At 48.7% G+C, this 15,154-nt stretch overlaps 1 protein-coding gene across 1 annotated transcript; it reads left to right on the top strand.

Annotated features, from left to right (window-relative positions):
• Positions 1–6,286: 6,286 nt before the first annotated feature.
• BAG2 (BAG cochaperone 2) lies at positions 6,287–13,085 on the top strand. Its single transcript, XM_068678292.1, has 3 exons — positions 6,287–6,575; positions 11,605–11,714; positions 12,370–13,085. Exons 1-3 carry the CDS (start codon positions 6,409–6,411, stop codon positions 12,768–12,770), a joined length of 678 nt encoding a protein of 225 aa, XP_068534393.1. The 5' UTR covers positions 6,287–6,408; the 3' UTR covers positions 12,771–13,085.
• Positions 13,086–15,154: the final 2,069 nt, after the last annotated feature.

Below are 15,154 nucleotides of genomic sequence, written 5' to 3'. Positions count from 1 at the left end.
TCATGAGCTTGTGAGTTTGCTTGCAACTGGTATGAATCTAAATGCTTATTATGCAAAAGAATACTTATTTTTGGAGAGTGAAAAAAGGGGAAAGCTGGATTTTACTTGCTGCCAGCTCCAAAGAGTCAAACTAACTAAAGCTGTGTGCCATCATGGCTAGAAAAGTTGGAAAGTGGATGTTCTTTTATTTCTGCTGCTTGCTGGCTCTCAGACAAATAACTCACCAGATTCATTAATTTTATCTCAGAACTTGTTAGCAATCACACAGCTTGAAGAAACCATTCAGACCCCAGAAAATTGCTTGAATGCTTCCAGTGCATTGTCTCTGACACTGAAGTGCAACAGATTGAACAGAACCTTGTGAAGTTTTTCCACTGTGCCTGCTGTTTGTTTTTCTACTATAAAGCTTGAATTACTAACACTACTGTTCAAATTTGGGGGTGTAGTACCATACTGCTGCCGAGGAAGCTCTGTTCTGGAAGACTTTGAGTTGCCTTTAGCTAATGACTCAAGCTAAATCAATTTCTCAAATTTTCACACCAAGTTCTTCTTATATAAGGTGGAATGAGGCAGAAAACTTTCATCCTCAAAATCTTCATAGCCCAAATTAGAGGCTTGTGGAAGTTTTGTTTGTTTGTTTGTTTTTCAGCACAGACAGTGAAGTTGCAAATTCTTTTCACAGAAAGAGATGCTTCAGCTTGAGAAAGTTCTCTGCTTGACTCAACAAATGTTTACAACCTTGGTGGACAGTCTTCTCCTGAGTCTACTACAGTTGGTTTTGAGCATAAACTTTATTCTTCATAATATTTTATTCTGCCATAAAATTTAAGGTTGGTTGTGCCTGATAGGCCTTGACTTAATCATATGCATTAAGAAAAAAAAAGCCGTGTGTGTACATCGATTCTCTGTCCTTGGAGCTCTAGTTATTAAAGCTAGGCATGTTGTGTTGGCCTCCTCATCTGCTTACCAAAATAAGTAGCAAATCCCGACTGCTGCATCTGTGGCTGTTACAAACCAGCTAGAGTTCTAGTCTCTGTATTCTTGCAGTAAAAGTGCTGTACAGAATTACCAGTGTCTTGAAATTTGTCCTTTTTTTTTTTTTTTTTTTTTAGTCTCTTTGATGTTCTTACACTCTGAAAGTTTTCTTTGTGAAGTTTTCTGCCGTCACAGGCCTCTAATCCCTCTGTTTCCAGAAGAGCAGAGAAAATGTGGATTCTTAAAACTCTGCGTGTACGGACAAGTGCCTTGTTACTCACCAGCTTCTCATGGTACTGCACTTTGTTCCTCAGCTGAAAAAGATGTCTTGTAAATGGCTGCGTTTCTGAATCTAATGTTTCTGGCTGGGGAATCTTGTTTAACTGGCTGAAATCTTTGAGGTTTGCCCTGGATATTCAGAGATCTGTCTGCATTTACAAGCACAACTCACCTGTTAAAGGAAGTTTGCCCAGCATCCCTTTGCCTCAGAAGTCATTTGTCTTGGCTGTTTTAAAGATAGCTTGCTTCTGTGGTGATCTTTGAGTTCACCCTTTGTTATAATAAACTAACCAAATGGTGTTTTCTTGCATTTATCTATAATGAGGAAGAAGTCTTATATCTCCCTGGCTTTCCACCAGCAGTTTATTCTAATGCTCTTAATTTCAATGTGTGTGGTGCATGCCCAAGTTTAACAGAACTTAAATTGTGGCAAGCCAAGATTAGCACAAGGTTCTTGAGGCTTTGGTGCTGTGTGCGCCGTATTCTTTCAGATCAAAGAAACCTGTGTTGGTCATGTTCAGAGATGAGATGAGATACCAGATAAGTTGGTGCAGCTGTTATGAAAGACACTCTAGCCTTGAACTTCGTGCCTGCCTGGTTGCTTCTGTAGAGTTTAACAACAAAAAACAAGAATAAGAAGGAATGAGATTAGCTTACTATAAACTTCTTGCTTTGTATAGATAGCAGGGGCATGGATTTGGGTGATGGCTTGATTTTCTTAGCTCTTCGAGATGTACAGGCATGACCACTGCTGTTCCTGTAGCAGTCGTGGATTGCAAACCTTTACAGAATCCTGACCAAATAAGGTGAAGTTTACAGAGGTATGAAGTTACGCCGTCCTCTTTCTTAAAAGGAAAGTGCTCTGCCCGCGTGTGCTGTCCAAGCCGTGTTTACAGCGAGTGCTGTAAATTGGGAGGAGGTGAAGAGGACGGATGATGAACTGTTTCAAAATTAATTTAGAAGAAATGGTTGACGTTAACAGCAAGATACATTCTGACAATTCTTTCCAGCTAAGTAGCCTTAATAAAGGCTGCAGATGTGTGTTTCTTTGTCACTTTTAAACTTCTTCACATTTCCTCTAGAAATTTCAATTCAACAGGTTCAGTTGCAATGTTCTGGGTCAAATGATGTGGTCCAAGTCATGACAAAAGTGGGTGTAAACAAGCCAGGAAACATGTTAAGCAGTGAGCATGCACCAAGTGTGCACTCAGATGGCACGCATAGAAATGTCAATGTTAAATTCCCTGTGTAAATCTGCGGTGGTTTATTTTCGCTGACTGCGGTATCCTGTTTTCTGGGAGTCCTTCGGTTTGTTTTGTGCTCAGAGCTCCATTGAAAACTTTCTTGGTATCTGTGGCTGTGCAGAATTTGCTGGCTCATTGGCTAAGCATTTTGCTAAGTATTGCTCCTCTCCATGAGAATGAAGCGCTGCATGCCCTGAAATGGTCATACCAGCTTGGAGATCGATTCCCAGATAGAGGGCCTCGATCAGACTGCTGACAGCCTGGGGACCTCAGGGCTTGCCTACACAGTGAAATGACTGCGACGTGTGTAGGCAAACATGGGGCTAGCTTTAATTAGCATCGGCAGCAATAGCAGTAGACACGGTAGCACAGGTTCAGCCAGTGCTAAGTGAGGGGCCAGCCTCCTGTAATAGCCAGCATGCATTTTGGCTGAAAACATACCCTAAAAAACTCTAAAAGTTGACCCATTTTTACTGCTGCTGTTACTGTGCTCAACGCTGCCAAAGCCATGGTTGCACCCGTATGGGAAGCGGTGTGTTTCCATTACACCTGTGGATAAAGAAGCTTCTTCAGATGAAGGGCCTGTAGGAGAAGGGAGGAAAAGAATCTGGCATGGCATTTCCATGGGTGTGGACTTTTTCTTTGATCCTCTTCCATGACAGCTCATAGGTAAGCGTTAGGGTATGTGACAAGGTATATATCAGGGTTTGGAATAAGGCAATGTTGGAATGGGACACTTCGTGCTGCTTTTGGGGTGGATCGTCTCCCCGGCTCTGGACTTCTACAGATACCTCAGGTGTATGAGTCCTGGGAAAGCTGCTTTCTGCTGCCTGAACAGATCCTGTGCGTGTGAATGAGAATCCTCTGCACATTGCTCTGGTTTGCAAGTGGCATGCATTTTTTTATGGTGCTGCAGTTTATACAAACGATGGCTGGCTGCTTCACATTCAGATATACACCTTCTTACAGGCTTCTCCCCGGTGACTGCAGCATGAACAGAGCCGTGTGGTCCGGTCACACAAACACAGCTGTGGACGAGATAAGGCAAGAGGGAAGGTGGCATGGCAGCAGTCCTGACCCGGCCATCACCTTTCTTCACCACAGGCCATAAGGAGTGTGAAATCTGTGCTTTGTTTCAGACATGAGGAACCTTCCTCAGCCATTGTCTGTGGCCGTAAGGGACCTAATTGCTTCCTTCCTTCCTTGTGCCCTGACTTCTTGTGCCAGTTCAGCCATGAGCCACTTCCCTTCCTCCAGAGATGCCCCTACTTCTTCAGCTCAGCCACCTATTATTTTGGAAAAGTGGTGACAACATTCCCTTTATATATTTCATAGAAGCATAGAACAGCTTGGGTTGGAAGGGACCTTAAAGATCACCCAGTTCCAACCCCCTGCCATGGCAGGGACACCTTCCACTAGACCAGGTTCCCCAGTGCCCCATCCAACCTGGTCCTGAACTGAACACTTCAAGGGATGGGGCAGCTTCTCACAAGCTTCCACAGAAGCTTCCACAGCTTCTCTGGGCAACCTGTGCCAGTGCCTCACTGCCCTCTGAGTGAAGAATTTCCTCCTGACATCTAGTCTAAATCTCCCCTCTTTTAGTTTAAAGCCATTCTCCCTTATCACTATCTGCCTGAGTAAAAAGTTGCTCTCCATCTTTTTTTAAGTCCCCTGAAAAGCTGCTATGAGGTCTCCCTGGAGCCTTCTCCAGGCTGAACAGCCCCAGCTCTCTCAGCCTTTCTTCACAGGAGAAGTGCTCCAGTCTTCTGATCCTCTTTGTGGCCCTCCTCTGGACCCACTCCAACAGCCCCAAATCCTTCTTGTGCTGGGGCCCCAGACCTGGATGCAGCACTCCAGGTGGGGCCTCAGAAGGGCAGAGCAGAGGGGGACAATCACCTCCCTCAACCTGCTGGTCACGCTTCATTTGATGCAGCCCAGGATACTGTTGGCCTTCTGAGCTGATCTCACCAAGAAATAGAACACCTAGGTGAAAAGGGGCCATCTACCCCCCTAGAGAGCAGGGGGAGCAATTTCCATGGTCCTTTCAGGTTTCTAAATGGGAAAACACTCTAGGCTGCCCAGCTGGTAATGATGCAGTCTGTCTGAAAGACTATTTTTGCTTTTAACATGCATTTTGGTTCCACTGTTTGTGTCACTCTCACTTCTAGGGCAGAACATTTTGCCATCAGAGGATAAGGTCATATGGGTTACATTTGTACACGACTAACAGCTGTTCTGTACCTGCATAGCCTTAAACCCCTGTGCAAGGGGAAAAAAAAAAAAAGTCCATTATAATTCAGCCACTGCCTATTTGATTTCTGCTTTTTAAACACAACCTGACTGATATGTAATGAATTGGCATGGAAACAATGGCAGGATCCTAGGAAAAAATGGTTACAGAGTGTGCCATGGCTACAAAGGCTTTCTGTTTGTATATGTTTGGGGTGGGAAGTGGTATTTAATCACCTACAAAGGCTGTAGAGATGGATGGAACAGTTGTTCAAATGAAGTTATTTCCATGAGCTCACAAGCAATGAGCCTTACTTACCCGTCTACGTAAAACAAAGGAAACTCAGGCAATTAATTTAACGAGAGGGCTTGGGACATGATATCATTCCGAATGGACAAGCCTGAGAAAAACAGCTATTTTGAATCGCGGCCGGGGAAGCGTACAAAACAGTATCCCATGCAACAAAATCCCTCTCAACTGGGTGCCAGAAATCGGTCTGCTGGAGCCACGCAGTATTTGCCCAAACCTGGAATTAGGGATAAGCAAATTCCTTTTCAAACAGTCACAGAAATGGCAAGTAAAGCCAAAGTACGACTTGAGTCGCTGGAAGCCACGCAGGTTTCTGCAGGAGCCGCTGCCTCGGCCCGATGGGCTCCCACGGGATGGGCACCGCTGGCCCGGGCAGGAAAGCTGTGAACACAGCGCTGCCAGCCGTGGTTCCCCTGGCTTCTTGCCCTTGAGGCATTTTAACTAGCACGGGCTGGCCTGCTAGGGTGTTCCCCTGGTTTAACATCTGCTTTTGGTACCATAGGTGTGGCAGAAGCGCAAAAAGCTTTCATCTTCGGAGATCATCCCCACTCCATCTGTCGTGTAATTGATGGATGGCATTAGGCAGTCAGAGATGCCACCAAGAGCCATTGGTTTTAGCAAATTGCTTGACCGACCCTTTGTGCACTCAGCAATACAAGGAGTTAGCATCCTTTCCTCACGAGGGGAGTGGAGGGGCAGGCGCTGAGCTCTGCTCTCTGGGGACAGCAATGGGACCTGAGGGAACGGCATGGAGCTGGGACAGGGGAGGGTCAGGCTGGGGGTTAGGGAAAGGTTCTGCACCCAGAGGGTGGTCGGGCACTGGGACAGGCTCCCCAGGGCAGTGGGCACAGCACTGAGCCTGTTGAAGAAGTGTTTGGACAACACTCTCAGACACAGGGTCTGATTTCTTGGGTGGTCCTGTGAGGAACCAGGAGCTGGACTTGATGATCCTTGTGGGATTCCAACTGGGGATACTGTATAGTTCTGTGACCGAACGATTTCCTCTCCATTAAATAAAACTTTGGGGGCTTATCAGCTTGGACCCAGCCCCCAGCAGGGGCTGCCCCTGAGGGGCTGTCCCTGAGGCACCGCCATGGCGGCGGCGGCGGGGGGCTGCGGGCCGCCCCGGGACCACCCTTCGGGCTCCCGGTCGGGGTCGAGCCCAGCCCGGCGTGGCTCCGAGCCCAGCGCCCCGACCCCCCCGGCGGCCCCGCTCCGTGAGGCGGGGCACAGAGGAGGCGGAGTGGCCTTGGGGGCAGGCGGCGGGCGGGCTCCATCTTTGGCCATGAGCGGGGCGCCGGCAGTTGGGTGCCGCCGCCGCCTGCGGGACGCGGGGAGGGAGCCGCCGCCCGCCCGCCGCCGGCGACTGCCATGGCCCAGGCCAAGATCAGCGCCAAGGCGAGCGAGGGGCAGCAGCAGCAGCAGCAGCAGCAGCAGCAGCAGTCGGCAGGGCAGCTCCGGGGCCGCTTCTACCGCTCCACCTCCATGGCCGACCGCTCCAGCCGCCTGCTGGAGAACCTGGACCAGCTGGAGCTCAGGTGCGCGGCGGGGGGCTGAGGGGAGGCTGGGGAGCCTGAAAACGGGCTGTTTGCAGGGAAAGTGCCGCCGCCTGCATGGGGTTTTCCAGGCAGGAAGGGTCAGGAGGGGGACCTGAGGGTGCCCAGGCGCTTTGGGGTGGCGCTGGGTGCGGGGGGTGAGGGGACCAGCCTCCCAAACCTGCCCCTGCTCCTGTGGGATCAGGTGTGGGGGGCGCCGTGAGGGCTCCCGCCTCAGAAACCAAACGATCTGTGGGCTGCGGTGCTGACAGCGCTGCCCTCTGCGGCTCAGTTATGGTTTTTCCTAGTTTTTTTAGTTCTGGTTTCCCCTATGCGGCCAAATAGGGGCCGCATTTCATCGCCGCAGCGCGCCGTGCCTCGTCTCTTTTTCTCACAGGACATTCCCCAAGCGACCCATTTCAGTTTATTTTTCTTCCCCCCCCTCCAAGTTTGGCCGCATGAGGGATGACTCCGGGCCTTTAATCATCCTCCTCGTCCTCCCAGCTCTCCCTAATTACACCGTGTCCCTTTTGAGGTGGATTGCTGCCTCGGTAATGTGGGTGCACCCCTGATTCACCTCGTGGCGTTGCTGTTTCAACACACCCTGTCTTCATTACAGCTGCATATTGATCAGCGGCTTGCACACAGCCACCCAGGACGTTTCTAGGCCTTTCCTGTAATTAAAGGAGCTCTGGGAGATCTAGGAGCCGTGTTTTCCCCTTTCCACCGGCATCGCTTTGCATTATTCAGGGGCGGACTTGGTGCAGCAGGACGTTCCCCTTTCACTTAGCTTCATTAAATCTCCTTGAAGTCCTTCACAGACTTCTCCGAATTTGCCTAAGCAAAGCGGCTGTCTGCAAGCAAGCCTTGCATCCAGACCTGCTGTGTGACTGTGTGATTACAAAACGCCGAGCCAAATAAGCAGGAGGCTATGCAAAAACCTGGTTTAAATTTGCCGAGCAGCCCCGAAACAAAGCAGGCAGATGGGTTAACCAGAAATGAAGCCCGAAATTAAACTCTCCAGTTTGCTGCGGGTCTTCCAAACAGGCGTATTTCTAAACGCGGAACGATGGCAAAAAAAGAGTCGAGCCGCTTTGATTAAAGTCACTCAGGTTTTCTTTCTTTCCGTGTGTGTCTGATCAAGATGCCTAATCTGAAAGCTAATTTGAATGCTAGGAGGAAGCTTCCACGCTTCTTCCTTTTCCAGCTGGTTTAGTTTGGCTATAATCCATTGAGATGTGACTTGTAAGTATAATAAGTGATTTTTTTTTTTTGTAGTGTATCATCGAGGGGTGTAATTAGAAAGACCTAGCCATTGAGTTGCTTGAGGTCAGCTGAACCCCTCGGTAGCCCTCACCCCTTCGGGAAGCGCCCAGCTTTGAGCAGCTTTCCCTTTCCTCCCCTCCCTCCCACCACGAGAGCCAGAAACCACGGCTGGAGAGGGACTGCAGCCCCTCGAACACCCCTTCTCCATAGATCAGCACTTGCTTCATTTGCTCTGGGACAGAAGTGCAGTTTCACCATTTTCTTCTTAATCCCCAGGCAGGTTTCTCTACCACAGGGACGGGCTGCCAGCAGTGGGAACAGGAGCAGGAGAGGTGCTGCTGGGTGAAGCCCTGGCACCGTCAGGCAGAAGGAGCCCAGCAGCGGGGCCGGTCTGTTGTTTGTGAGGGTTGGGACCTTTCCGCTGTCCCCACTGCCCGTATTTGCCCTGCATTGCCGAGAAACCTCAGCAGCAGTTGGAAGCAGGACCAGAGTTTCTGTTCATGAGTCACCGTGCCCTGGTGGCCGTGTTGTGAACGTGGAGTTCTAGGTATAATGACACATGAGGTAGAAACGCAGGCTCCTGCTCTTCTTTTCCTTTTATCCCCTTCTTAATTTTATTTTTCCCCTTCTGTTCCCCATCGGGACAACCCCTGTGTTTGTTCCCGTGTTTATGGGACAGCTCAGCTCAAGCAGCAGAGGATGCCAGGGTGGAAAACCCTGCTGTATCTTAGCACGATGTGCTTAGCTCTGTTTCGCGGGGAAAAAGCTGCATTGTCTGAAGGCGTTTCTCATTTCCTTTGGAAATTTACCTTCACCTCCAGCACACCAGCCTTAATAAGCTCTTTAAGTGGGCCCGTGGCTTACCAGCCCGCGTTGTTGCAGCTGTCTCAAGAAAGCGGGTATCGGATTTCTCGCCTGGAAACAAAAGCACAGGCTGGTCCACCTGTTCCTCAGGGGAATGCTCTCCTCATCCAAATGGTATGTGGGGAGAAAAGGCCCTGCTCCTCTAATTGCTCACAGGCCGAGGCAAATCAGTACAGAGTGGGTTTTTTTTTTTTAGTCCCAGGCGATCGATGGCATACTGAGTTGATGTTCAGAGCAAGAAAAGCGCTCTGAGTGAAAATGCCACCGGGTGTTTCCCTCTGGTAGGAAAAAGACGGCGTGGACCTGATGGCCGTGCAGTGTGTGAGGGGAGGAAGGCTGCTGCGCCGGGCTCTTCCTCGGATGTGGCGCGGGAGCCGGAGCGAGCGGCGATCCCTCAACTTGATACCTTCCCGTGACCTTTGCTGGTCTCCTCTCAGCGTGGCTAAAGGTTACACATTGCCAGTTTGGGTTATATGGATGTGGGGTGGTTCTTCCTTTTTTTTTTTTTTTTTTTTTAAAGCTGTTCACCGAGAAAACTAGCAGCAGGAATTCAAAATCTTACCTTGTTTCAAGCCTGCCCAGCATCTTCTCAGCGTGTAGCACTGTCTTCCTGACTGCCTAGGCTTTGGTTTCCTCGTTTGTCCTAGAGCGCAGGTTTCTGCAACCATCCTGCCCTGCCTCAGACCAAGGTCCCCAGCAGCTACAGCTGCTCAGTTCCTCTGCTCTTGCCTTTCTCAGCCCGTTTCCCCCCATCTTCTGTCAGAGCGCAGCACTGGGACGCTGCCACGCTCAAGGAGTCATCCCTCCCTGATTCTGAATGAATTTTCTCAGGTTTTGACACCCCTACTGGCTGGCAAATCCATCAGAAATAGCACTGGAAACCCAACGGAGTCTCACCAGGCCTTGAGGGTGAGCCCCCTGAGAGCTGCTGTGGGAACCCAAATCCCCCTCTGACCCCAAAAACTCACAAGCCTGGGTGTGCCGTGCTGCCACACGGTGCCTCCATCTTGCCCTCCAGAGGCCTGCTGAGTTTATTTTTTAAGATTTTTATAGCCTGGCACGCTGCTACCAACTGGCCAAACTGGACATGTTTGGAAGGGAATATGTGGGACTGGGGGAGCTGTGAGGAGCTGCTCTCCTGTCCGTTTCCTCTGGCAGGAGCTGCTGCATCCCTTGCCAGGGTAAGCACTCATTTTGGCCGCTGTTTATGGAAGCAAATGCACCAGAAAAAAAAATAAAATATAAATCCCAGGGGCATCTGTACTGCAGTTAAAGTGGTTAAAATAATTCCCGAGAAGTAATTGCTGCAAATAAAGCAGTTCTCAGGATTTGCTTGGGTGAGTTTTGTAAAGTAATGTCAATCAAAGCTCAAACTGCTTTTTATTTTTATTTTTATTTTTTTTTCCCATAGTGTGTTTGACTGTGCAGCTTCTCACCTTCTTCACAGGGCCCATTGCAGCCCGTGGAAATCAGGGCTCGAGCCGTTCCCCGCAGGCAGACCTTTAGTTTTCAGCAGGGCAGTGACACACCTGAGCTGATGTAAAAGCTCTGTTAAAATTGAAATTCTGCCCTTTCAGATTTTAAGCTTTCTGGGGGCTGAAATGGATTTCCAAGTCCTGAAAACACTGTTTTTTTTTTAAGGGCACGGCAAGGCCTTTATGAAAATATTGCCAGGCTTCTTAAATTATAAAGCGCAGACGTCTGAGGCACGGGGTGACTCCTCCTGCCTTATTCCTCATACTTACCCATCCAAAATAATAATTACCAGTATTTCTTCTTGGCAAGGACTCGCTCGGCATTAACTTTTCCCACTGCTCCGTGGAGTTAACATGAAAGGAGAGGCGCTGAGCGTGCGCTTTCACTGCGTGGGTGGTAAAACAGGGCCCCGAACGCGGTGCCCGTGGGGTGCGACTCCCTGTATCCGTGCTGTCAGTTCTGCCTGCCTCCGCCCTCTCTTTTGGCTGCTGGTGCTCCCCACTGTGAGCCCCTCTTTGAGGAGGTCACGCTGGTCCCATCCTGATGCTAATGGATCTGCTGGTGGCCGTGGAGGGGACATCTTCATCCCACAGTGCCCGGGAAATGTAGGGCTGGAATGAGCGAGGCGCCGCGTGCTGGTGCTCGGTTGTCGTGTTCCCAAGCGCCAGGATGAACGAGGAGCTTTGGTTGGTGCCATGGCTCGGTGAAAGCACGCGGGATGGAGGAACCGAAGAGGATTTGTGATGTGTGGGGTCCCGGCCAGGCTTCCCAGCACAGCGCTGGGCTGGAAGCCTGATGTCCCAAGGGACACCCACAGCCCTGCCCGCCCAGAAATAGGAGCTGATCACTGAGAGCTTCGTCCCCTGTGAATCACCGCACTGCCTCCTGCCAGCTCGCCGCATCACTTCATGGAAAGAAAACCCCGCGTGGGCAGGCGGTCCTGCGTGCTCCCTAACAAAAAAGGCGAGCTGCTGAGCAGGGAGAGCCTTATAAAGTTAACCAGAGGTGGCAGCCACTGACCTCTCCCGTTCCCCTCGCCATACAAAGGAGGTGCAGGGTCACAAGTCCCACAGCTCTCCGTGCTTCGCAGGCGGGTGGCAGCCATCCCCGAGGCTCTGCCTGTCCAGGTGCCCCTTGGAGGGGGACAGAGCCGTGCTGTCAGGAAAATAAAAGATTTAAGTTGGAGCAAATTAGCGTGCTGCTTGTTTTTTTTAGTTTTATTTTTGTTTGCTTCATTTTTTTTTAAATTATATTGTGTCTTGAAAACCAAAGATATGGGAGAAGGTAATGAAGTCAGACTGTACTTCTTGAACTTGGTTTGGGGTTTATTTTGTGTGTTTATTTTTTTCTATTTGATTTTTAAAAAGGACTTTGAATAATAAAACAGATGCTCACCTAAGATTTTGTTTGCTTTAACCACATTCAGGGTAGAGGCTTTCCGCGACGCGGCGTCTGCTATGGAACAAGAGAAGGAAACCCTGCTGGAAATGATCCACAACATACAGAACAGCCAGGACATGAGGCACATCAGCGAAGGTGAGCAGCTGCTTTGCCATCCTTTTGCCATGAGGTATTTGTCATGGGGGTGTGATAGGCGGCTTTAAACGTAGCCCCTAAATCTTTCTCTCTTATCTTAGGTGCCTTAAGCTGGAGATTTATTGGTTCTGCAAGGGCTTACACGTAAAATCTCTTGTTGTAATTTGTATTTTAGGAATCACAAAATAGAAATGCATTTTTCACTAACCCCTACTTGCACCTGGTAGTCAGGAACCAGTTTCCTCTTTGTGGCCTTTCAGGGTGCCGTGTAAATCTCTCATGGCTTAGGTCCTTAATTTGCTGGGTTTGTTACTGGATAAAGTTTCCTGATGATATCATGTGCTTGCCTCAGTGTGACAGGGCAGGTGTCCTAGCAGCAGTGCAAAAGGATTGCTTATATTTGTAGTGAAGCGTTCTGCCTCACCTCAAATCATGAGACATTGTGTTGTTTTTTTTTTTTTTTTTAATTTATCTGCCTAAATCCTATTTACTTCACTGAATTTAACCTCTGGCTCCTGGTAATCTCACATGTTGTCACTTGTTATTAAAAACACACTTTTTTGCTGCAAAACTGTAGTAGTTTGAGTGTCTCGATGTAATTTGCCCTGGGAAGCACCAGCCTGTAATGCAGACTGCTTTCTTTTTTTCACGTTAGGTGAGAGAGAAGAGCTGAACTTGACCGCCAATCGCCTGATGGGCCGTACCCTGACGGTGGAGGTGTCCGTGGAAACCATCCGCAACGCCCAGCAGCAGGAATCCCTGCTGCACGCCACCAAGATGATCGACGAAATTGTCAATAAACTTCTGGATGACTTGGAAGACGCCAAAATCCGCCTCATGTCGCTTTACGGCGCGTGCACGTCCGACGTGCCGGCGGGACCCATCGACCAGAAATTTCAGTCCGTTGTGATCGGGTGCGCCATCGAGGATCAGAAGAAGATCAAGCGAAGGCTAGAGACTCTGCTCCGGAACCTGGAGAATTCCGAGAAGTCCATCACGTTGTTAGAGCACCAGAAGTCCTCCGTGCGGCAGGCGTGCAACAACAAGCAGGATTGAGCTGCCCTCGGGGCCGCTTCTGGCAGACCGCAGCGTGGTGGAGGCCCCGTGAAGAGCCCACGGCAGCTGAGACCGACTCGTGGTACGAGTACACGCGCAGCCACACGCCGCCACGCGCACCGACGTATCCTTTGGTTGTGAGGTGCAGGCATTTAGGGGGTTTTGGTAGCATTGGCATTTTTAGTTCGGCAATAAAGAACGCTGTCAGGGTTTCCTCTGTAGAGTTGCCGTTGCTCTGTTGCAAACTGTAACGTGCTTCTGCTGAACTGTCAGAAACCATCGAAGTCTCGCCTTTCCTTCATTCTCCTCTTTTTTTTTTAAAAAAAAAACAAACCTAAATTTGTTTTGTCATATACTGAGATTTCAACTTTTCTCTGCTGTATACATGGCGTGTGAAATGGACTTTGGGGGAAAAAAGACAAATTATGGGCAATAAACCAAAAAAAAATGAATAAACTGTATATTGTATTTGCATAGACAGTGCGATGTCCTGCTCCTTACTCTGAGGAAGTTGAGAGCAACAAACCTATTTGGAGGTTGCAGGCGGGACTAGGACAAGGCTCCAGCTCTGGCTCTGTGCCACTCGGTGCCTGCCTAGCGAACCGTGCTGCCTCCCACCGTGTGTGGCAGTTCGTGCTTTTGTTTTAAAGCTAACAGAAAGGGGACCCGTATTTTATCAGCTGCTGCTCATCATCATCTGTGGATCAACAGCACCATTTCTCAGCTGGCAGATGTTACTTGTTAAGTGCAGGAAGCTGTAACACTTGACATAGCCTACTCCTTGAGGAAATGGGGTTTGTATGTTTGTTTTAGCCTCCTGTTCTCCCACTATTTCACCAAGGGGCGCCGTTCCCTTGGGGGATGCAGGGACTCTGCTGCTTGCCCCTGGGCTGCTGCTCGGAGACCTGGCCTCCGGGAGGATGCTGAGGGCCAGAGCTGTGCCCACAAGTGCGGCTCCCTCAGCGCGTGGAGCTTCTGCTGCTGCACGGGCGGTGTTCCTGCAGCTCATCCGCAGAAATGGCACTCTTCCAGGTGGGTGCTTCCAAAACAACCACACTAGTTTCTGAGACTAATTAGTTTTATAATTGTATTTTAGAAATTACTTTTGTTTTTGATGCTTGCAAACCTTACCAAGAGAAGTAAAGCTGTTGACTTATAACAGCATTAAAGCCCTTAATAATAATACACATGAAAGGCTCTCAGCAATCACACTGGAATAGTTAAGTTGGAAGTAGAGTTTCAATGCTTAAAATAGTTCTTCAATTATTTTTTTTTAGAGTCCATTACAAGGTTAGGCCAGGAGGGATTTTTTTTTCTTTTTACCTGTTTCTGTTTCTCTTCACCATATCAAGAGCTAGAAGTACTTTTATAGCACTCACTAGGACACTTTTTTTTTTGGTTTCAAGGACAGAGTGAAGTAAGCCATCACCATCTGCAGATCAACGGATGAGGTATTAGCGTAGACTCGTTTTGTCCTGTTAATGTTTAAGTTTTTAAATCATTTGTTTGCCACTTTTCTAAATCCTGCATCATCAGACCCACAGGAGGGCTGCAGTGCATCCACTGTTACCGTCTTCAGTGCTGGGTAAGAAGACGCTGCATCCATTACAGATTCCCTGGGTCAGAACAATCTAGTAACTAAAAACTACAAGACTACTGAGCATTTTGCTGCAGTTTCATACTGGCTCTTTAAAACCCCATTGTTAAAATAAAATAGCTAACCATAGCTGGCATCCCACAGATGATCAAATCAAGAGCAGATTATAAAAAAAAAAAGTGAAAGACTTCCAAGCGCCGTCTGTTGTAAAATAAATAAATAAATCTGAACACAGCAGACACGGTTTAGCAGGCATAAGGCAGCTGGGACAAGGCACTGAGCTGTAGGTAACCACTTACCTGACCTAAAAGTTCTGACCATAAAAATGTGAGTTTGCTCACATCTCAAGTTCTCGCTTCCCTAAAACATCGCTAATTAATTCTTACTTTGGGTGTTAAGCAAGCAAAGTGTTTCTCTGTGTGCTAAATTGCATGGAAGAGGAAGGAGCAGCGCGTTACTTTCCAGATTCCTGAGACACTTGGGTAAGAGGAAAACCCAGATGCTCTGAGTTCTATTTTACCTTAGAGAAAAAAATTAGAAAAATAAAAGAGAAATCAGCAGACTGGTTGCCTGTTTCTTTTCAGAAAACGCATCAGACCCATGCATTTTAGCCACATTGATTGTGATTATTTTTGATTGAATGAACACAAAGGGCAGAACAGAATCCGTGTTTTCTCTGTGGTGACGAAACTGAGGGGCAAGAGCTCAGAAAAATGCGTTAGTTGGATTGGGATGCCCACACTTACTCCTTTGAGGGTACCTCAGCACGCGCTGCCTTGGATCCTGC

Source organism: Anas acuta, chromosome 3, assembly GCF_963932015.1.
Source record: "Anas acuta chromosome 3, bAnaAcu1.1, whole genome shotgun sequence".
In the NCBI taxonomy this organism is placed as follows: domain Eukaryota; kingdom Metazoa; phylum Chordata; class Aves; order Anseriformes; family Anatidae; genus Anas; species Anas acuta.
This window is presented reverse-complemented; position numbering and strand designations above follow the sequence as displayed.